The sequence below is a fragment of the Anomaloglossus baeobatrachus genome, chromosome 7, assembly GCF_048569485.1.
Source record: "Anomaloglossus baeobatrachus isolate aAnoBae1 chromosome 7, aAnoBae1.hap1, whole genome shotgun sequence".
NCBI lineage: Eukaryota > Metazoa > Chordata > Amphibia > Anura > Aromobatidae > Anomaloglossus > Anomaloglossus baeobatrachus.
The window spans coordinates 78328030-78352113 of record NC_134359.1 but is presented as its reverse complement, the minus strand read 5'-3'; the positions used below and the strand labels follow the sequence as shown (position 1 = coordinate 78352113).

At 50.0% G+C, this 24084-nt stretch overlaps 1 protein-coding gene across 1 annotated transcript in view; it reads right to left on the bottom strand.

Moving 5' to 3' along the window:
* LOC142245103 (lanosterol synthase-like) overlaps nucleotides 1–24084 on the bottom strand; it is a 106985-nt gene that overhangs the window by 5694 nt on the left and 77207 nt on the right. Inside the window, exons 16-20 of the mRNA XM_075317433.1 lie at nucleotides 14864–14960; nucleotides 14670–14775; nucleotides 13206–13271; nucleotides 7626–7706; nucleotides 1203–1367 (exon numbers count right to left, since the gene is read on the bottom strand). Coding sequence (XP_075173548.1) covers nucleotides 1203–1367; nucleotides 7626–7706; nucleotides 13206–13271; nucleotides 14670–14775; nucleotides 14864–14960 — 515 coding nt within the window. The remainder of the gene's footprint in view (nucleotides 1–1202; nucleotides 1368–7625; nucleotides 7707–13205; nucleotides 13272–14669; nucleotides 14776–14863; nucleotides 14961–24084) is intronic.

Below are 24084 nucleotides of genomic sequence, written 5' to 3'. Positions count from 1 at the left end.
AAAAAAAGGCAAACAAAGTGTGACGGAGGCCTAAGATTGAAGTCCATTAAGTCTACTTAAGTCCATTGAGTTCAACCCACGCCCTAACTTAAAATGTTGATCCAGTGTAAAGGGTGCTTTACACGCTGAGACATCGCTAGCGATAGCTAGCGATGTCGAGCGCGATAGCACCCGCCCCCGTCGTTCGTGCCACATTGGGTGATCGCTGCCGTAGCGAACATTATCGCTACGGCAGCGTCACACGCATATACCTTTTCAGCGACGTTGCTGTGACCGCCGAACAATCCCTCCTTCAAGGGGGAGGTGCGTTCGGCGTCATAGCGACATCACACGGCAGACGTCCAATAGCAGAGGAGGGGCGGAGATGAGCGGCCAGAACATCCCGCCCACCTCCTTCCTTCCTCATTGCCGGTGAACACAGGTAAGGAGATGTTCGTCGTTCCTGCGGTGTCACACACAGCGATGTGTGAAGCCGCAGGAACGACGAACAACCAGCAGCATGCACCACCAACGATATTATGAAAAGGAGCGACGTGACAACTATCAACGATTTTTGATGTTTTTGCGATCGTTGATCGTCGCTTCTAGGTGTCACACGCTGCGATGTCGCTAACGGCGCCGGATGTGCGTCACTAATGACGTGACCCCAACGATATATCGTTAGCGATGTTGCAGCGTGTAAAGGAACCTTAAGGTAAAACATCCCATGGGGCAGACAGTAAGCACCACATGAGGGTAAATAATGTCTTCCTGACTCCACATACGGCAATCAGACTAGTTCCCTGGATCAGCGCCCCATCACAGAATCTAGTGCACATAACCAGTAATTTTATGTTTTTCAAGAAAGGTATCCAGGCCTCTCAATGAACAGAGAGCAGCCAATCAGTGAGGTGGGTGGGGCTATACAGAGCTCAACATTAAAAAAACTGCTAGATCTGCAGAAAATAAAACAGTGATTTTATTAAATTGGAAGCACGGAGCTCGGCAAGTTATACATCAACGGAATCAGGCCCTCAATCCATACATTATGCTGCTCTTAGATGGGGTAATAAAACCTAGTGACCAATTCCCTTTAAAAGTAGGATATTCGCCAAGCCCATGTTCGTAGCACATTTTTTTGGTCTAGCTTTTAACCATTGGACTGTGCACATTTGTAAGTGTAAAGTATCAGATTATCCCTAATTTTATATGCTGTAACGTACCTGACCGCCATCAAACCCAGCAATGCCCAGCAGGTGTTGTGTATTTGGGAGCTGGCACTCTGAACGTATCTTCTCTCTTCACATGATTCAAAATCTTCGCCCCAGCCTCCATCTTCCATTTGGCGAGACAGAAGAAAATTGCAGGCACGGGTGATCTCCGGGCAACTAATAGAGAAAGGTGAATCTGTAGAAATCTACCGTATTTATTTCACCAGTGCTATATTCCGTACCCTAAGCTTTTAATAATAATAATAATAATAATAATAATAATAATAATAATAATAATTTTTATTTCTATAGCGCCAACATATTCCGCAGCGCTTTACAATTCATTTATTTAGTTCTAGGCAGTGAATGTTTGTAACTGAAATCCCTGTTAAAATTAACAGAACCGAAGAAAGTTTCTCCATCTTCATCAGGACTATAGAAAAAAGAGAATTTTGTTTACTTACCGTAAATTCTTTTTCTTATAGTTCCGACATGGGAGACCCAGACCATGGGTGTATAGCTACTGCCCCCGGAGGACACACAAAGTTACTACACTCAAAACGTGTAGCTCCTCCCTCCCAGTATATACACCCCCTGCTAGCCAGTCCTAGCCAGTTTAGTGCAAAAGCTGAAGGAGGACATCCACCCACAAGTAGAGATAGAGTTAAACCCGGAGTAACCGGAACCTCTGTCTACAACAACAGCCGGTGATAACACACGGAACAAGAAACCTGCCAACAGGCAACAGGGAGGGTGCTGGGTCTCCCATGTCGGAACTATAAGAAAAAGAATTTACGGTAAGTAAACAAAATTCTCTTTTTCTTTATCGTTCCTTTATGGGAGACCCAGACCATGGGACGTTCCAAAGCAGTCCATGGGTGGGAAACAGAAACACTGAGAAGTAGGCGAACCTAACTTCACAAATGGGCGACAGCCGCCTGAAGGATGCGTCTGCCCAAGCTCGCATATGCCGAAGCATGAGCATGCACTTGGTAGTGCTACGAAAAGGTATGCAAACTAAACCAAGTGGCAGTCTGACAGACCTGCTGAGCCGTAGCCTAGGCCTGAAAGCCTAAGAGGCACCAACAGCTCTGGTCAAGTGTGCCTTGATCCCCGACGGGAAAGGCACTTGAGTACGCTGGTAGGTATCGGAAATGGCCGACCTAAACCAACGAGCCAGGGTCGGCTTAAATGCCGAGAGGCTCTTACGCTGACCAGTGGTCAGCACAAAAGAGAGGTGCACCGCCTAAGAACAGCGGTGCGAGACACATAGATCCGGAGCGCCCGCACCGGATCCAGAGTATGCAACGCCTGTTCAAAGCGATGAACAGGAGCCGGACAAAAGGAAGGCAGGGAAAATGCCCCGGTTAAGGTGGAAGCAGCAACCACCTTAGGGAGAAGTCCGGAGTCGGACGGAGAACCACCTTGTCTTGATGAAAAACCAAAAAAAGGGGGGACTCCGAAGAGAGTGCAGCCAAAACAGAGACTCTCTTGAGGAGAGTTATGGCCACTAGAAAGACCACTTTCTGTGAAATACTAAACAAAGAAACCTCCCTAAGAGACTCAAAGGGGGGTTTCCAGAAGCCGTGAGGACCGAATTAAGGTCCCAGGGCTCCAAAGGCCGCCAGTAAGGCGGAATGATGTGAGATGCGCCCTGTATGAAGGAACGCACCTGAGCCCGCCGGGCGATACGCCGCTGGCACAACACTGACAGAGCCGAGACCTGTCCCTTAATGAGGGAAAATCCTAGCTGAAAACCGGACTGTGAAAGAGACAGGAGGGTCGGCAAGGCTAAAAAGGTCAAAGGACACTTTGAAGCTCGAGTCATAGCGGAGATGACTTCAGGAAGGATACCAGAAGTCGCCAAGATCCAGGACTCAAGAGCTACGCCGTCAATCTGAGAATCCAGAATTCAGACGGAAAAAACGGACCCTTTTGAGAAAAGGTCTGAACGGTCCGGAAAATGCCATGGCAACCCAACGGACAGAAGGAGCAGGTCAGGGTACCAAGCCTGCCTGGGTCAGACTGGAGAATGAGAATGACCCGACGGCCCCCTTAACTGATCTTGCGCAGGACTCTGGGCAAGAGGTAGAGACGAAGCTGGGATCAGACATGAAGCAGTGTGCCTACCGCAAAACCTGAGGATTGTGGACCACGGTTGGACAGCTGAAAAGTCTGCCTCGCAGTTTTCACATCTAGGATGTGGGCTGCGGATATGGTGGACTAGGAGTCCCTTGTCCACTGAAGAATGATAAGCCACCAAGATTGCCAGGCGGCTGAGTGTCCCGCCCTGGAAGTTGATGTAGGAAAACGCTGTCACGTTGTCCGACTGGGCTCAAATGTGCCTAGCCGCCAACAGATGGTGAAGGCTTAGAGAGCTAGAAATACAGCTCTGATTTCCAGCACATTGAACCAGAGGGCTGATTCGGACAAAGTCCAAGCGCCCTGCGCTCCACAGTGGAGATATACTGCTCCCAAGGCGGAAAGACCAGCACCCTGGTGAGAATCACCCGGGACGGGGCCAGGAAGGAGCATTCCTGAGACAGAGTGGCCAATACCACCACTGCAACGAGCCCCTGGTTAGTGGCGAAGCCACCACTCCGAGAAGGAGGGAGGTCGCGTGTACAGCGGAAACCCTCCAGTCTCAGAGGACGCAGGAGAAACTGGGCAAGGATCGCTGCCAGTGACGCCACCGTCTGACCAGCACCTATTTGGTGTCTGATAGAACGACGTCGACCGCCAGCGGAGGGACTACTGAACGACTAAGAGCAGCCTCACAAGCGCCGACAGAGTCTGGAATTGCGTCCCTGAAAACCTCTGATGCGAAGACAGAGTGGGCCTGGACAGAATGACAAGCCACCCAAATAGATTAGAGTGGTGAGAGTAAGCGAAGTACTCTGCTAATAGTCTGCACTGGATGAAACCCTGAGAAGAAGGCCGTCCCGGGTAAACGATCACTGCCAATCCTTAGGGGTGCAGGATCCTATCGCAGCAGCCCCATGAGAATACTCGAAGGGCCGTGGCTAACCGCAAGGGAAGAGCCACGAATTGGACCACTCTGATGGCAAAACGTAGTCAACGCTGGTGTGAACCTGCGATTGACCCCTGTAGAAAAGCATCTCTGATGCCGCTGACTACTAGGGAATCTCCTTGGGTTCTTGACTGATCCGGTGAAAAACCCACGGAACAAGACCGGGACTCCATGTGAAAACGCCACACCTGACCATGCTTGAAAAGCTAAAGATCCAGGTCGGAAGGCACCGCCCTCTTCGGGGACTAGAAATAGATTGAAGCAAAAATCTCAGAACCGTTCCCAGTCGGGAACCGGAACAATTACTCCGTTGGCCTGCAAGAAATGCCACGGCCTGTGAGAAGGCGGCGGCCTTGGAGCCGGGAGAAGTTGACAGAGAAAATCTGTTTGGCGGGTGGACAGAATTCCATCCTGTAGCCATGGGAGATATAAACTCGCCCCCACAGAACGGAGACGTGGTAGAACCATACGTCGCCAAGTGGAGAGAGCCTGCCACCGACCAAGGAGGTGGTTGGCGTGGCCAGATAGCTCGGAGGAAGCTGCTCCGTGGTAGCATCTCCTGCGGTCTTTTGAAGACGCAGCTTCAAGCCATTTGGTTCTAAGAACTAAGGCCGAGCTAGAGGACGATCAGAAGGTGGAACGGAAACCACCGAAACCTCAACTGATTCCCGCCCTGGTTTAGGTTTGTGGCAAGGAAGAACTCTCGTCGCCGAGAGCTTCCTAAATTTCATCTAGTTGGTTCCGAAGAGACTGGTCCCACCAAAGGGAAGCCCAGTAAGGAACCGCTATAGAGGCATCTGCCTTCCATTGCCGAAGCCACACCTGCGGAAGCGAGGAAAGTAGCCAAAACCACCGCTGTGCGGTGTCCAGCATGGCAGACTTGGCAGAGGATGGAAAGACTGAAGTCTGGAGGTCAGGCAACCGTCTTGGGCATAGAGTCCCTGTGAGGGAATGCATCTCCTCTGAGGAGCCATCAGCCACTGACATAACGGTCCGGGCTGAGCCACCTGAGGTGAATGAGCCCACCTCTTGACCCCCATTGGTGGACGGGGGAAACCCAGTCCTCAGAATCACGCTTCATGGGAAGCGACTGTCAGAGCGGCCCCTGGGCTGGTCACAGGGGCCTGAAAACTGGAGTGGTTAAGGAACACACATTGTGTTCACCTAGATAAGATAACTCCGGCGGATTGAGGTCCAGTACAATATTAATGTACCGTGGGATCCTTATAGAGGTGCCGTCAGCCACTGATACAACTATCCGGGCTGAAAGTCTGGACACCGGAGTGGCCACGCTAGGCGAATGAGTACACTCCTTGACCACCTCTGATGGGAGGGGGAGACAGGCAGCAGAACCCCGCTGTGGGATCTGCAGGACAGGCTGCGGGCTTGGACGCAGCGGGCTGAAAACTGGAGTGGTTAAGAAACACACTCCTGGTCTTGTTAAAGGTATACTGATGCCTTATTGCCAGCGGAGAATACTCCCCTGATACAGGCGGATGGAGGTCCAATACAAGTATAATGGACGCAATCTAATCATTCGCATCCCCGTCATCTACGGACGGATCAAAGTACGTACAGCAGCGTCCGAGCCCCTGATAGAGACATCCTCCTCGTCCAGTGAGTCAGCTCGTATCGGAGCTGCGGGACGGGGAGGACAGAGGACCCTGCGTCTCCCTGTCAGGAGGACGGGGTCTGTGAGCTTTGCTGAGCAGGCAGAAAACGCCCTGAGAAGGGGGTTGCATGCTCAGCGGATGCCGGGACAGCCGATCCCTGGAAAAAAGAGATTCCCCCAGGGGTGCCGGAGCAGCTGGAGGGACCATGCATGAGCCTCCAAGCTGAGGGGCCACAGCGGTTATGAGCTCGGTACAGCCGTACGAGACTACCAGCAGTGGATAATAAAAAACAGCCTGCAGCCTCGCTCTGTGAGACATGCTGCAGAGGTGGGGGGCTCTGTCTAGAACGTCTAGAAAACACAAGACAGGGGTTCAGCCTGGGGAGACTCCAGGCTGAGGCACCACCACCTAAGAACCATTACAGTAAGGGTCTGTGCCGGTTCAGGCAATATGAGCCTACATGCAGAACATGTAGTGCACAGCCTTGGAGCTTTGCTCCTAGTGAGACATGCTGCTGAGGAGGAGGTATCATAATAAAGAATTAACTCCTTCACAATGCACTGATAGTATATAAAAAGTGCACAACCAGAGGTTGTGACTTGTCAGGCCGCTATTGTGAGTGCCCCCCCCAGGTTCCAAACCTGGACCCCCAGTCAGATATTCACTCCCTTGCCCCCCCAAGCCAGCGCCGATCAGCGTACTAAGAACGCTGAGAAAATGGCGCTAGAGTGAGGAGGGAGGGCGGGGGTTAACCCAGGAGCGGGAACGGAGGGCTAAGAAATGTACAGGGGGAGGGAAACATCTCCTCAACAAGGAGTGTCCTCCCCTGTGCAGAGCGGCGGTTGGGCGGCGCTGCAGCGTCCCCCTGCATGACTGACATGCAGGGGAACGAGACGAAAGCTAGGCCGCGGCTGAAGCCGGGGCCTAGAGTTAAACATGCGGCCGAAAATCAGGCATCATCGGCGCGGTACACAGAAAAAACAGTGGAACCGGCCGGAAACATAGTAAAAGCAGCATTATCCAAGTCAAACACTGTCCCCGTAATAAAGTGCCCCACATTGCAGAAGGAACCTCTGAATAACGTCTCTATACTTAGCTTAGAGACGCAGGGTCCAGTCCCTGGTGGGGTGGGGGTCCAGTGCTCCTTCCAGCAGGGTCCTGCACAAGGGCTGCGGATGGATGCCGGTCTCCTGCAAAGCAGTGAGAACCGTGTTGGCTCCCACTTCAAGCCAGAGCCCCAACTGGGATGGTGAAGGAGCGCGGCATGAAGGGCTCTTGCCCTGAATCAACCTTAACAGCACTGCCGCCAGGGGAGTGTGAAGGGACATGCCGGGGGTCCAGTGGACCCGCTTTTCTTCCAAATCTTTAAAAAAAAAAAAAATAAATGAAAATCAAAAAAAAAGGATGCATGTGTGTGTGTGATTCCTCCTGACACAAAGCATGAAACTGGCTAGGACTGGCTAGCAGGGGGTGTATATACTGGGAGGGAGGAGCTACACGTTTTGAGTGTAGTAACTTTGTGTGTCCTCCGGGGGCAGTAGCTATACACCCATGGTCTGGGTCTCCCATAAAGGAACGATAAAGAAAAGTCAGAGTCAACTTCTTACTCCCGAATTGTAGTTTTTGTAGTTAAAAATACCAAAAAAACGACAGTAGATAAAAAGAAGTTAATAATTTTCATCCTTACAGCATGACGGAACATTTACAATGACTGCACATCGGTAAACAACCAAAATATCAGACACTGTTTGTATATGTCTGCTTTATATACGACTTCTAGATAACACTCACCCATCTGAGTACTTATATCCCATACAAGCAAAGGCCTCCAGTCCAAACCATATGCCATATGTAAAGCACACACCCCAGGATCTGAGCGACACAGAGAAATATGAGAATATAGCATTAAACTAAGAAAAAAAATGCAAAAATGTAATTAGCTGTTAGCATTGTCACTGGTATACAGCTTGCCATTAAGAGACATTAGGTAGAATAAAATATGTTGGCTTCACTCCGGAGAAGGCACCACGCAGGAAGAATTTGGAGTGTAGCATTTTCCCATGACTGCCTTTTTGTCTGCCCAAAAACATTTCCTTCCAAGAGGCTCAGGGGATTATCAGAGAACACAGGCTTGAACTTTTACATCTGTGTATCCAGTTGTCACTAGTGAAGGTAGAAGCCCTATTGAGCTGTCCCTTCTCTGTGCTCCCTCATGTCCTCAGCCCAGGATGACCCCCCCCCCCCCTTCGAATTCCCAAAATATTTTTGCTTGCAATCGCTCTGCAGAATGACTTAAATGTGGTTTTACAGGCCTACTGGTATCTGTACCTCAACCTTAGCCCAACTTAGAATTATCTGACCCCACTCAGTAGTTACGTCTCCCTGAACGGGTAGTTTGGCTTGAGAATGTACTCCAGACTCAAGCCAGACAAGGAGAAAGAGTCTGAAGATCTTGATGACCCAAAGTAAAGCCCATGAGTGCCCATTTCTGCAGCTTTTGAGAATGAAATGCTCTTGGCTCCCTGTAGTCATTCTATTAAAAGGGGACAAGGTCTCCTTACACAGCTCCTTTACAGCATGTAATAGACCCATTGTAGACCGAGACTATCTTTATCTGGCCTAAACTCAATGTTAAGGATGAGTCCGCCTCTCCCTCCAGGAAGAGGTTTCCTTCTGTCAATGCAGACGGCTACATGTGTATTGCTAATCTTAGTAATTTCACTGACCAGTTCTTCAAGAAAAGGGACGATCCCAAGGCACACCCTCAGTCAAAGGCTCCAAGGAGTGCTTCCCTCTTTGGATGAGTAGGTTCCTCAGTCCTTCCATTCCTCCTATCCAAGTAGAGTCTAATAGTATGCCATCCGCCTTCTCACTTCCCAGGATCCTTTCTGGCTTTGTGGAATGGTAGACTCTTCAGGGTCTCTTATCCACTTTCCCATCACAGTCTAATCAGTTTTTCCATTGGTGGGTTTACAGTGGCACTGCTCCAAAGCTAATCTTTCCAGCCCCTCCATTGGTAGGCGTTAATGTCCAAGACCTATCTCTCGGGCTTGGGAGCAATGTTCTACCAACACACTTTTGAGAACACTAAGTATACAGTCATGGCCAAAAGTTTTGAGAATGCTACAAATATTAATTTTTACAAAGTCTACTGCTTAAGTTTTTCTAATGGCAATTTGCATATACTCCGGAATGTCATAAAGAGTGATCAGCTTAACAGCAATTACTTGCAAAGTCAATATTGGCTAAGAAAATGAACTTTAACTCCCAAAACACATTTCAACATCATTGCATTCCTGCCTTAAAAGGAGCAGCTAACATTGTTTTAGTGATTGTTCCATTAACACAGGTGTGGGTGTTGATGAGGACAGGGCTGGCAATCAATCAGTCATGATTAAGAAAAAATGACACCACTGGACACTTTAAAAGGAGGCTGGTGCTTGGTATCATTGTTTCTCTTCAGTTAACCATGGTTATCTCTAAAGAAACACGTGCAGCCATCATTGCTCTGCACAAAAATGGCCTAACAGGGAAGAGTATCGCAGCTACAAAGATTGCACCTCAGTCAACAATCTATCGCATCATCAAGAACTTCAAGGAGAGAGCTTCCATTGTTGCCAAAACTGTTTCAGCTGCGGGATCGGACTACCAGCAGTGCCGAGCTAGCTTAGCAATGTCAGCAGGCTGGTGTGACTGCTTCTCCACGCACTGTGAGGCGGAGACTCTTTGAGCAAGGCCTGGTTTCAAGGAGGGCAGCAAAGAAGCCACTTCTCTCCAGAAAAAACATCAGGGACCGACTGATATTCTGCAAAAGGTACAGGGAGTGGACTGCTGAGGACTGGGGTAAAGTCATTTTCTCAGATGAATCCCCTTTTCGATTGTTTGGGACATCTGGAAAACAGCTTATTAGGAGAAGAAGAGGTGAGCGCTACCACCAGTCTTGTCTCATGCCAACTGTTAAGCATCCTGAAACGATTCATGTGTGTGGTTGCTTCTCAGCCAAGGGAATCGGCTCACTCACATTCTTGCCTAAAAACACAGCCATGAATAAAGAATGGTACCAGAATGTCCTCCAAGAGCAACTTCTCCCAACTGTCCAAGAGCAGTTTGGCGCCCAACAATGCCTTTTCCAGCATGATGGAGCACCTTGCCATAAAGCAAAGGTGATCACTAAATGACTCATGGAACAAAACATAGAGATTTTGGGTCCATGGCCTGGAAACTCCCCAGATCTTAATCCCATTGAGAACTTGTGGGCAATCATCAAGAGACGGGTGGACAGTGGACAAACAAAAACCAACAAATTCTGGCAAAATGCAAGCATTGCTTATGCAAGAATGGACAGCTATCAGTCAGGATTTGGTCCAGAAGTTGATTGAGAGCATGCCAGGGAGAATTGCAGAGGTCCTGAAGAAGAAGGGGCAACACTGCAATTATTGACTTGCTGCATTAACTCATTCTAACTGTCAATATAACCTTTTGGTACTCATAATATGATTGCAATTATATTTCTGTATGTGATGTAAACATCAGACAAACACAATTAAAAACCAGAGGGCAACAGATCATGTGAAAATATAATTTTGGTGTCATTCTCAAAACCTTTGTCCATGACTGTACAGTAAAGTAGTCTCACCTCCAGTTTGTTCTTCTGGAATTGTAAGTCTTTTTTCTAACTTTGGAGAAATGAAAAATTCCAGCGTCTCCAGGAGAATGTTAGAATAAAATAGATTCTTTTATTTAATCCTTAAAATCATCCATCATAAATACAAAAAAGATGAACACAGGCAAGTAGGACAGAGGAGCTTTTTCCTAAAAAAGCTTTCTCCATGTGATTTCTCACCCGGGTCAGGGTGTTTCCGTGCGCTGGAGGTGTCATCAGGAGTGAAGAGGGGTGAGCTGAATTTCCTCTATTTACCTTTTTTCTAACTTTCCACCTCTAGCTTTTCCTCTTCAGAATCAACCGGTATTTTGCTCACACATCAGGCAGGTAACTGGGAGCTTCTTTGACACGTCGGTAGCTGCCAGGGTTCTCCATTAGGTGGAGTCACTGGGTCCAATATTTCCCAGGTCACATCCCCAGGACAAACAACTGGGCTGCATATTGTCTCATCCAAGAAACTCAATTTTTTTTTCTCATCCATGAATTACTCTTATTATCAAACTGTACAGTATTGATCATGGCCCCAGCTTATCTACCTCAGAGACATTCAAAGTACATGCTGTTCTCCATGCCTTTTATTCTTCAATGGGCCCATGTGGAGGGCATATCAATGATCTACAGTGCTCAGGACTGGCCTCTACACCTTTTTTCAGGGCTCTTAACGGTTCACTTATTGTAAAATCCCTTTCTTGTTGAATATATACGGCCACACAAGTGCTACCCTATTCTTATTTCTTTACTTTGCATGCTTGTCTTCCCTGGGTTTAGATCATGCCAATTCTGGGTTCCCCCCCCCTCTTACTGCCTTTGGCACAAAGCTAAGCTGCCTAGTGTTTGAGAAGGCATAGACCACCAACAGAGCAAACACTTTTTCATCCTAGGGTCATCCTCTTCGTATAAGAACATAAGAAATGCTTCCAGCTCACCGCTTTAGTCCATGTTTCTTAATTTGGAGCTCGGATACGCTCTACGTGCTGAAGTGAAATAAATCTTGGAATCCGTCTCTACAAATGTTAAACATCTTTATTCTTTACAATCATGATAACATGACTGAGGATGCTTGACATCTGAAACGCGTAGTTTGGGCCAGCAGGGAAATTGGTGTGTTCAGTTTGTTTCACACTGTAAAGAATAAAGACGTTTAAGGCCCTGTGCGCACTTGCCGTTTTTTGCCGCGCATGTTTCGCTGCAGAAAATGTTCATAACATCTCTGCAGTGATTCACCAGCAAATCCTATGGGAAAAAAAATGCAGTGCGCACTATGCGGATTTTGACAGCTGCATGTTTTGCTGCGGGAATCCCGCAGCAAAAACAATTGCATGTCACTTCTTTTCCGCAGGTAGCTGTGGGATTTCACTCCATTGACTGTAATGTAATCGTGAAATCCCGCAGGGAATAACGCAGGCAGCAAATTCTGTGCGGTTCATTGCGTTTTTCTGCGTTATTCCCTGCAGTATTTTGCGTTTTCGGGACATAATGTTCATCATTGCCCTGCATGTTGCAGGGAAGTGATGTCATTATGACAGGAAGAGGAAGCGGAGCAGAGTAAACACACACACATCACACGCACACACAGACACAGACATATAGAATACACATAGAAATTAAAGGTACATATAACAATAAAAAACAAACAAAAAAAAAAACGTGGACTCCGCTGTATTTTTACCGTCCAGCCGAGGTAAACACACAGCGGCGGCCCGGTATTCTCAGGCTGGGGAGGGCGAGGGCCAGGGTTAATGCCCCCCTCCTCCCGCAGCCCAGAATATCAGCCCGCAGCTGCCCAGGGACTGTCGCATCCATTATGCGACAGTCCCGGAGTGTCCCTGGCTCTTCCCGATTGCCGTGATGCGGTGGCAATTCGGGGTAATAACGAGTTAATGGCAGCATATCGCTGCCACTAAGTCACATCTTAATCATGGCAGCGTCTATGAGACAGCTTACATGATTAACCCGTAAGTAAAGTAAAAAAAAACACACACACTGAAAAATCCTTTATTTTAAATAAAATAACAAAAAAGCCCCTCTTTCACCACTTTATTACACCCCCAACACACAGCTATGGCATAATCCACGCACGTCCCACGACACTTGCATCCAGCCGCGACTGACACATACTCCATGCAGCCTCGTAAAGAGACTGCAGAGAGGTAACTACAGGTCATTTCACACGGTCGGTAATGTGAACACACTACCGCTCGGGAGAACTGCTGTCACAGGGACTCTATTGATTGATTTGTCCTCTATCTATTGATTATCTATCTATCTATCTATCTATTGATTATCTATCGATCTCTCTATCTATTGATTATCTATCCATCTATCTATTTATCTATCCATTATCTATCTATCTCAGAAGGAAATTACCTTTTTTTTTTTTTCAATGTGCTTTATTGCATTGAATGCATTAAAACACATGTACCAACCCGCAGAAAAACCGCACCAAAACCGCACCAAAACGCATGCGGATTTCTGTGCGTTCTTTTGTGTTTTTTTCCCGCGGGTGCGGAAATCTTTCAGTACCTGCGGAATTTTCTTAAGAAAATTCCATTTTTTAGTGCGCACAAGGCCTAACTTTTGTAGAGTCGGATTCCAAGATATATTTCATCCTCTTAGTGGCAGATCTTATACCTATGGTGCTGTGTTCCATAATGTATTCTACAAGAAAGGTAGAAAATCCAATTATTACTCGGTTCTTTTATACTTACCCTTCCCAGGATCCGTCCTTTCGCTGAACTCTTCGGCAGTAATCTAGGCCTTGTTTGAGAGTTTCCCTAAGTGGAGCAAAAAAAGAAAAAGAAAAAGTCCAAATCATATCGGTGTAGTCGCATACTGGAGTTTCACTATGAGGGCCCTCTGATTTCCCTACGGGAAAGCGAACAAGGGCCACTAAATACAATATTGTAAATGCAGTATCACAATCCTAATATTGGCAGTGCAGTGATAATACTAGCGGTAGATCAATTACAAGCTGAAATGCATTTATAATGTATTATTCTAAGTTACTTTAAGATGGAGAATCCTTAAAGGGGTAGTCTGGTCCTAAGATACTGATGACTTTTAGCGTTCTTTCACATGTCTGTGCAATTTGGGCTCATGATGGATTATAATGAATGGACTGGCCATGCGTCTCCCAACTCGAGTGTGACAGCGTCATATAAATATATTAAGTGGTCACGCTCGTGTCAGAGAGCCATGGCGAGTCCGTGCATCGTGATCCGACATCAGACCAAATTGCCCGGACATGTGAATGAGCTCTTATTTTGGATAAGTCAACAATATCAGAACGGTGGTGAACATACACCCTACAAACACTCGATCGCTGTTTTAAGCTTCATTCAAAGTGTAGCAGATACTGCCAGGTACTGCAGCACAGCTCCTAATTAACAGGATAGGTCATCAGTATCTTCTGACTGCACAACCCCTTTAAGGCTCCCTTCACACGCACGTGAAAAAAAGAACCGTTTTTTTCACGGACGTATTAAAGGGGTGGTTTGCTCTCCGTGTGCTGTGTTTGTGGTACATGCGTGTTCTCCGTGTGTTATAAGTAATAACACACGGAGAACGGAAAGTCCCGCCTTACCTGTTTCTTCCGGTGCTGTCTGTGGTGCTGAATGACAGTGTCTGGCACAGGCCACGCCCCGCTGACGCTACTTCCGGCCCCCAGTGAAGAATATGCGTTGTTCAAATTCACTGGGGGACAGATGCAGGTGACAGCCGCGGCAGAGACTGCAGGGCTGGTGGAGGTGAGTTTGTGTTTTTATTTATTTTTACAATGACACGTGTGTTTCTCCAGCGCGTGTCACGTGGGACCGCATCCACACTACATCCGTGTGGTACGGGTGCGAGCCGCGTGACACCCGTGCTGCCGGAGAAAAACGGACATGCCTCCATATAGAGCACATGGGCTCACGTCTGCTCCACACGGAGGCACGGGCCAATGGCTGAACACGTGCGTGCACATATACCCATTGATTTTAATGGGTATACGTGTGCCCGTGTCTCCAGTACATGCGGGAACAGACCTAGCACGTACCGGAGGCACGTGCGTGTGAAGGTGGCCTAAATTAGTTTGTTATGAAGGTGAAAGGAAAATATATATACAGTACATCATTTCATGAACATTGAGCGTATGTAAAGTTGGCTATGAACAAGAACGCATGACAAAATACCTGATTTCATGTGCTCTGTAGTCCGGGTCCCATGCTTGGTAATGTTTCAAGGCCTGCATTACAGCAGATGTGCACTCTACATAGGTGTAGTCAATCATAATATCTCCTGCAGTAAATGAAAGCATTAGGGATCATGTTGCATTGAATGTAGTTTCTCATCAGGTATTCATTATATTACAATACTATGTACGTACCGAACACTTCGGATGGATTAAGCCTTTCCAACAAGCGCCCACCACGTTTGGTTTCATAAGTGGCAAATCCCCCATCAGAATTCTTCATACTAAGTAGCTACAACAACTCGCAATTATTAAGGTACAGCAGAAAGCATGATTAACTGTCACACACACTGTGTGTGTGTGTGTGTATATGTATGTATGTATGTATGTATGTATGTATGTATGTATGTATATATATATATATATATATATATATATAATACAGACCAAAAGCTTGGACACAACTTCTCATCTGTAGAACAACTGTTTAGAGGAGACTTTGTGGAGCAGGCCTTCATGGTAAAATAGCTGCTAGGAAACCCCTGCTAAGGACAGGCAACAAGCAGAAGAGACTTGTTTGGGCTAAAGAACACAAGGAATGGACATTAGACCAGTGGAAATCTGTGCATTGGTCTGATGAGTCCAAATGTGAGATCTTTGGATCCAACCACTGTGTCTTTGTAGAAAAAGAGAATTTTGTTTACTTACCGTAAATTCTTTTTCTTATAGTTCCGTATTGGGAGACCCAGACCATGGGTGTTTCGCTTCTGCCTCCGGAGGACACACAAAGTACTACACTTAAAAGTGTAGCTCCTCCCTCTGAGCTTATACACCCCCTGGTGAGCAGACCCAGCCAGTTTAGTGCAAAAGCTGAAGGAGAATAGCCACCCACAAGTAGAACAGAGCAAGAGCCGGAACAACCGGAGACTCTGTCCACGACAACAGCCGATGAGGACACGCGGAACAAGAAAATTGCCAACAGGCAACAGGGAGGGTGCTGGGTCTCCCAATACGGAACTATAAGAAAAAGAATTTACGGTAAGTAAACAAAATTCTCTTTTTCTTTATCGTTCCTTTGGGAGACCCGGACCATGGGACGTTCCAAAGCAGTCCCTGGGTGGGATATAAACAGAATAAACTAAGAAGTAGGCAGAACCTAACTTCACAAATGGGCGACAGCCGCCTGAAGGATGCGTCTGCCCAAACTCGCATCTCCCGAAGCATGAGCATGCACTTGGTAGTGCTTCGAAAAGGTATGCAGGCTAGTCCAAGTGGCAGCCTGACAGACTTGTTGAGTCGTAGCCTGGTGCCTAAAAGCCCAAGAGGCACCGACAGCTCTGGTCGAATGTGCCTTGATCCCCGGCGGGGGAGGCACCTGAGTACTCTGGTAGGCGTCCGAATGGTCGATCTAATCCAACGGGCTAAGGTCGGCTTAGAAGCAGAGAGGCCCTTGCGCCGACCTGTGGTTAGCACAAAAAGAGAAGTGTACCGCCTAAGTGCAGCGGTGCGAGACACATAGATCCGGAGAGCACGCACCAGATCCAGAGTATGCAGCGCTTTTTCAACGCGATGAACAGGAGCCGGACAAAAGGAAGGTAGGGTAATGTCCTGGTTAAGGTGGAAAGGAGAGACCACCTTAGCAAGAAAGTCCGGAGTCGGACGGAGAACCACCTTGTCTTGATGAAAAACCAAAAAAGGTGACTCCGAAGAGAACGCAGCCAAATCAGAGACTCTCCTGAGGGAAGTTATGGCCACCAGAAAGGCCACTTTCTGTGAAAGACGATACAAGGAAACTTCCCTAAGAGGCTCAAAGGGGGGTTTCTGCAAAACCGTGAGAACCAAATTAAGGTCCCAGGGATCCAAGGGCCGCCAGTAAGGCGGAATGATGTGAGACGCGCCCTGCATGAAGGTGCGGACCTGAGCCAGCCGAGCGAGACGCCGCTGGAAAAGAACAGACAGAGCTGAGACTTGTCCCTTGAGAGAGTTGAGGGACAGTCCTAGCTGCAGACCGGACTGTAGAAAAGACAGAAGGGTCGGCAAGGAGAAAGGCCAAGGAGGATGGTCGGTAGAGGGACACCAGGACAGGAAAATTCTCCAAGTCCTGTGATAGATCTTAGCGGTGGAAGACTTACGGGCCCGAGTCATAGTGGAGATGACTTCAGGAGGAATACCAGAAACCGTCAAAATCCAGGACTCAAGAGCCACGCCGTCAATTTGAGAGCCGCAGAATTCGGGCGGAAAAACGGACCTTGCGAGAGCAGGTCTGGACGGTCCGGGAGATGCCACGGCATCTCTACGGACAGATGGAGCAGGTCTGGATACCAAGCTCGCCTGGGCCAGTCCGGTGCAATGAGGATGACACGACGGCCCTCCATTCTGATCTTGCGCAGGACTCTGGGCAAGAGAGCTAGAGGGGGAAACACGTAGGACAGACGAAACTGGGACCAGTCTTGAACCAGAGCGTCCGCGGCGAATGCCTGAGGATCGTGGGAGCGAGCCACGTAAACAGGAACTTTGTTGTTGTGACGGGATGCCATTAGGTCCACGTCCGGAGTGCCCCATTTGCTGCAGATTGACTGGAACACCGCCGGGTGCAGGGACCACTCGCCACCGTCCACGGTTTGACGGCTGAGATAATCTGCCTCCCAGTTTTCCACGCCTGGGATGTGGACTGCGGATATGGTGGACTTGGAGTCCTCCACCCATTGAAGGATGCGTTGTACCTCCAACATTGCCAGGCGGCTGCGTGTCCCGCCTTGGTGATTGATGTAGGCAACCGCTGTCGCGTTGTCTGACTGGACTCGAATGTGCCTGCCCGCCAACAGGTGGTGAAAAGCTAGGAGAGCTAGAAGCATGGCTCTGGTCTCCAGCACATTGATTGAAAGGGCTGACTCGGACGGAGTCCAAGTGCCCTGCGCTCTGTGGTGGAGACATACCGCTCCCCAGCCGGATAGACTGGCATCCGTGGTGAGGATCACCCAGGACGGGGCCAGGAAGGAGCGCCCCTGGGACAGAGAGAGGGGACGAAGCTACCACTGAAGAGAGCTCCTGGTCTGTGGCGACAGAGCCACTAACCTGTGTAAGGAGGAAGGCCGCTTGTCCCAACAGCGGAGAATGTCCAGCTGCAGGGGGCGCAGATGGAACTGGGCAAGGGGGACAGCTTCCATTGACGCCACCATTTGACCCAGCACCTGCATCAGACGCCTGAGGGAATAACGGCGGGGCCTCAGCAGAGAGCGCACTGCCAGTTGGAGGGACTGCTGTTTGACTAAGGGCAACTTCACAAGTGCCGGCAAAGTCTCGAACTGCATCCCTAGGTACGTGAGACTCTGGGTCGGAGTCAGAGTGGATTTGGGCAGATTGACCAGCCACCCGAATTGGGCTAGAGTGGCGAGAGTGAGCGAGACACTCCGCTGACAGTCTGCGCTGGATGAAGCCTTGACTAGAAGGTCGTCCAGGTAAGGAATCACTGCCAACCCCTGTAGGTGCAGAACCGCAATCACTGCAGCCATGATCTTGGTGAATACCCGAGGGGCTGTGGCCAACCCGAAGGGGAGAGCCACAAATTGGAAATGATCTTCTCCGATTGCAAAACGTAGCCAACGCTGGTGTGAAACTGCAATTGGCACATGCAGATAGGCATCTCTGATGTCGATGGACGCCAGGAAATCCCCTTGGGTCATTGAGGCAATGACTGATCGCAGAGACTCCATGCGAAAGTGCCGTACCTGAACATGCTTGTTGAGAAGCTTGAGGTCCAGGATGGGCCGGAATGTACCGTCCTTTTTGGGGACTAGGAAGAGATTTGAGTAGAAACCTCTGAACCGTTCCCGGGCGGGAACCGGTACAATTACTCCGTTGGCCTGCAAGGATGCCACGGCCTGTGAGAAGGCGGCGGCCTTGGAGCAGGGGGGGGTTGAGAGAAAAAATCTGTTTGGCGGTCTGGAAGAGAATTCTATCCTGTAGCCGTGGGAGATGATATCTCTTACCCACTGATCGGAGACGTGTTGAAACCAAGCGTCGCCAAAGTGGGAGAGCCTGCCACCGACTAAGGACGTTGCTGGAGCGGGCAGATAGTCACGAGGAGGCTGCCTTAGTGGCAGCACCTCCTGCGGTCTTCTGCGGACGCGCTTTTGGGTGCCAGTTGGATTTCTGGTCCTTGGCTGAGTTAGTGGACGAGGCTGAGGGCTTAGAGGACGACCAGTTGGAGGAACGAAAGGAGCGAAACCTCGATTGATTCCTACCCTGGGTAGGTTTCCTGGCTTTGGTTTGTGGCATGGAAGTACTCTTCCCGCCAGTAGCTTCCTTAATAATTTCATCCAGCTGTTCTCCGAACAGCCGGGACCCAGCAAAAGGGAGCCCAGCAAGGTACTTCTTTGAAGAAGCATCTGCCTTCCACTCTCGAAGCCACAAGATCCTGCGGATAGCGAGGGAATTAGCCGAAGCCACCGCAGTGCGGTGAGAAGCCTCCAGCATGGCAGACATGGCATAGGATGAAAAAGCTGAAGCTTGGGAAGTCAAGGTAACCATTTCGGGCATAGAGTCCCTGGTGAGGGAATGCATCTCCTCTAGAGAAGCAGAGATGGCTTTGAGAGCCCACACTGCTGCAAAAGTCGGGGAAAACGAGGCCCCCGCCGCTTCATATACGGATTTGGCCAGAAGGTCAATCTGGCGGTCAGTGGAATCCTTAAGGGAGGTGCCGTCAGCCACTGACACAACGGTCCGGGCTGAGAGCCTAGACACCGGGGGGTCTACCTTTGGGGACTGAGCCCACTCCTTGACCACCTCAGGTGGAAAGGGAAAACGGTCATCAGAACCACGCTTCGGGAAGCGTTTGTCAGGACAGGCCCTGGGCTTGGACACAGCGGCCTGAAAACTGGAGTGGTTAAAGAACACACTCTTTGCCCTCTTAGGCGAGGTAAACTGGTGCTTTTCTGCCAGAGAGGGTTGCTCCTCTGATACTGGCGGATTGAGATCCAGTACAGAGTTAATGGAAGCAATCAAGTCACTAACATCTGAGTCACTTTCGGACAGATCAATGGGGTACATGGAGTTAGCCTCCGAGCCCCCTGTAAAGGCATCCTCCTCATCCTGCGAGTCCACTCTTGAATCAGAGCCGGGGGAGGAGGAGGGAGAGGGAACCCTATGTCTCTTCTTAGGAGGACGGGGTCTGGGACCTGATGATGAATCCTCTGTGAGCTCCGGTCCTGAGAGAGCCCTAGCAGCAGAGGCACCCTGTGAGGGGAGCTGATGCATATTCAGCAAAGTCCTGGACAGAAGTCCCATGGACTCAGCAAAAGACTGGGAGATAGACCTAGAAAAGGATTCTACCCAAGCCGGGGGCTCAGCCACAGGAGCAGGAGCAGCCTGAGAGACCAGGCTGTGGCACCGCCAAGGTAGAGCAGGCATCACAATGTGGATAGGTGCTCGGTTCAGGCAGCAGGAGCTTACATGCAGCGCATACAGAGTAAAGCTTTGGAGCCTTGCTCCTTGTGTGAGACATGCTGCTGGAGTGGGGGCTCTGCCAGAGAATGAACCCCAGAGAGTATATACAGAGGTCCACAACCAGAGCCGGTTGTGGCTTACCAGACCGATGTACTGTGCAGAGCGGTGTTGTGTGCCCTCCAGATCCCGGAGCTCGGACCCCCCAAACACAGCACCTCAGCAGGGATGCAGAACGCAGACCAGCGCTGAGTGAACTCTGAGAAAATGGCCGCCGGAGCGAAGAGACGGGGCGGGACCTGCATGAAGAGCGGGATCTGGAGGGCCATAGAGACCTACAGGGGAGGAGACACGCACAGCAGTGGGGAGTGTCCCTCCCTTGTGCAGAACGGCCGCCGGGAGGAGCCGCGCTGTCCCTCTGCATGAGTGACATGCGAGGGCAGTGAAACGAAACTAGGCCTCCGGCGAAGCCGGGGCCTAAATTTGAGCGGCGAGGCCGACGCGCAGGCACCATCGGCGCGGTTCTCGGGCGACAGCTAGAGAACCCGCCGGAAATGTCAGTAAATACAGCAAGCACACTCTCCCCAAACAATAAAGCACAGGGACCCCCAAATATAAACGCATCAGGTACTTAGCTGCTGAGACGCAGGGCCAGGTCCCTGGGGACGAGCGCTCCGGTCCAGCAGGGTCCTGAAGGGCTGCGGATGGAGACCGGTCTCCTGCAAGGCATGGAGACCGTGCTGGCTCCCACTTCAAGCCAGAGCCCAGGAGGGATGGTGAAGGAGCACGGCATGTAAGGCTCCAGCCTAGGAAATCAACCTTACAACACCGCCGACACAGTGGGGTGAGAAGGGACATGCCGGGGGTCCAGACGTGGACCCGCAGTTCTTCAAACTCATTCCAAAAGGAAAAAATCATATGAGAATGCATGTGTGGATGTATGCCTCCTGAACACAAAGCGATAAACTGGCTGGGTCTGCTCACCAGGGGGTGTATAAGCTCAGAGGGAGGAGCTACACTTTTAAGTGTAGTACTTTGTGTGTCCTACGGAGGCAGAAGCTAAACACCCATGGTCTGGGTCTCCCAAAGGAACGATAAAGAAAAAGAGAATTTTGTTTACTTACCGTAAATTCTTTTTCTTATAGTTCCGTCATGGGAGACCCAGACCATGGGGTGTATGCTACTGCCCCCGGAGGACACACAAAGTTACTACACTCAAAAACGTGTAGCTCCTCCCTCCTAGCATATACACCCCCTGCCAGCCAGATCTAGCCAGTTTGGTGCAAAAGCTGAAGGAGGACATCCACCCACAAGAAGAGACAGAGTAAAATCCGGAAGAACCGGAACCTCAGTCTACAACAATAACAGCCGGTGAAGACACACGGAACAAGAAACTTGCCAATAGGCAATAGGGAGGGTGCTGGGTCTCCCATGACGGAACTATAAGAAAAAGAATTTACGGTAAGTAAACAAAATTCTCTTTTTCTTTATCGTTCCTATGGGAGACCCAGACCATGGGACGTTCAAAAGCAGTCCATGGGTGGGAATAACCAGACAACTGAGAAGCAGGCAAACCTAACTTCACAAATGGGCGATAGACGCCGGAAAAATGCGTCTGCCGAGCCCACGTCTGCCAAGCATGAGCATGCCTTGGAAAGTGCTTCGAAAAAGTATGCAGACTAATTCGAGCTGCAGAGTGACAGACCTACTGGGCCGTAACCTGGTGCCTGAAAGCCCAAGAAAAAAAGGCGCCAACAGGTCTGACTAAATGTGCTCTGATTCCCGATGGGGAAGGCACTTGAGTACACTTGTAGGTCTCAGAAATGGCTGCCCCAGCCAACGATCAGGGTCGGCTTAGATGCCGAGAGACCGCTACGCTGACGAACAGTCAGCACCAGAGAGGTGCACCGCCTAATAACGGCGGTGCGAGACACATAGATCCGGAGCGCCCGCACCAGATCTAGGATATGCAACGCTTCCTTAAGCGATGAACAGGAGCCGGACAAAAGGAAGGCAGGAAAATTGCCCCGAATAAGGTGGAAGCAGTAACCGCCTTAGGGAAAAAGTCCGGAGTCGGATGAAGACCACCTTGTCTTGATGCAAAGACCAAAAAAAGGGGGTGACTCCGAGGGAGTGCAGCCAGAACTCTCTGGCGGGAAATTATAGCCACTAGAAAGAGTACTTTCTGTGAAAGACACAACAAAGAAACCTCCCGAAGATGGCGCAAGGGGGGTTTCCGGGAACCGGGAGGACCGGATTAAGGTCCGAGGTCTCCATAGGCCGCCGGAAGGCGGAATGATGTGAGATGCGCCCTTAAAGGAGCGCACCGGAGCCAGCCGGACGATTCGCCGCTGGCACATACTGACAGAGCCGAGACCTGTCCCTTAAGAGGGATAGTCCTAGCTGTAGACCGGACTGTGGAAGGGACAGGAGGGTCGGCAAGGCCAAAAAAGGTCAAAGGACACTTTGGAGCTCGAGTCATAGTGGAGATGACTTCAGGAAGGATATCAGAAGTCGCTAAGATCCAGGACTCAAGAGCTACGCCGTCATTCTGAGAATCTAGAATTCTGACGGGGAAAAACGGACCTCTTGAGAAAAGGTCTGAACGGTCCGGAAGATGCGAAGGCAACCCAACGGACAGAAGGAGCAGGTCAGAGTACGAAGCCTGCTTGGGTCAGTCTGGAGAATGACCCGACGACCCCCTTTACCGATCTTGCGCAGGACTCTGGACAAGAGGTAGAGGATGAAATTCCTAAAGAGACAAAGCTGGGATCAAACATGAACCAGTGTGTCTACCGCAAAACCTGAGGATTGTGGACCACGGTAGGACAGCTGAAATAGCCTGCCTCGTAGATTTCACATCTAGGATGTGGACTGCGGATACGGTGGACTAGGATTCCCTTGTCCACTGAAGGATGTTGAGCCGCCATGATTGCCAGGCGGCTGAGCGTCCCGCCTGGAAGCTGGTGTAGGAAAACGCTGTCACGTTGTCCGACTGGACTCGAATGTGCCTAGCCGCCCACAGATGGTGAAGGCTTAGAGGGCAAGAAATACAGCCCTGAATTCCAGCACATTGATCCAGAGGGCTGATTCGGACAGAGTCCAAGCGCCCTGCGCTCCACGGTGGAGATATACTGCTCCCAAGGCGGATAAGCTAGCATCCTGGTGAGGATCACCCGGAACGGGCCAGAAAAGGAGCGCCCCTGAGACAGAGTGGCCGAAGCCACCACTGAAACGAGCCCCTGGTCGGTGGCGAAGCCACCACCCCGTGGGAGGAGTGAGTTCGCTTGTACAGCGGAAAACATCCAGTCTCAGAGGACGCAGGAAAAGCTGGGCAAGGAACCGCTTCCATTGACGCCCTGAGAACCTCTGGTTCGAGGTCAGAGTGGACTTGGGCAGAAAGACAAGCCACCCGATAGGTCAGAGTGGCGAGAGTGAACGAAGCACTCTGCTAAGAGTCAGCACTGGATGAAAACCCAACAAGAAGGCCGTCCAGGGCCAAAGATCACTGCCAAACCCTAGGGGGGCAGGACCCTGATCACAGCTGCCCCACTGAGGATACTCGAGGGGCCTTGGCTAACCCCAAGGGAAGAGCCACGATTGGACCACTCCGATTGTCAAAACGCAGTCAACGCTGGTGTGAAACTGCGATTGACCCCTGCCGATAGGCATCTCTGATGCCGATGGTTGCTAGGGAATCTCCTTGGGGTCTTGATTGATCCGGTGAAAAAAACACACGGAACAAAACCAAGAATCGATGTGAAAACGCCACACCTGGCTATGCTTGAAAAGCTAAAGATCCAGGTCGAAAGGCACCACCCTCTTCGGGGAAAAATCTCAGAACCGTTCCCAGACGGGAACCGGTACAATTACTCCATTGGCCTGCTAGAAATGCCACGGCCTGTGAGAAGGCGGCGGCCTTGGAGCAGGGAGGAGATAACAGAGAAAAACTGTTTGGCGGGTGGACAGAAGTC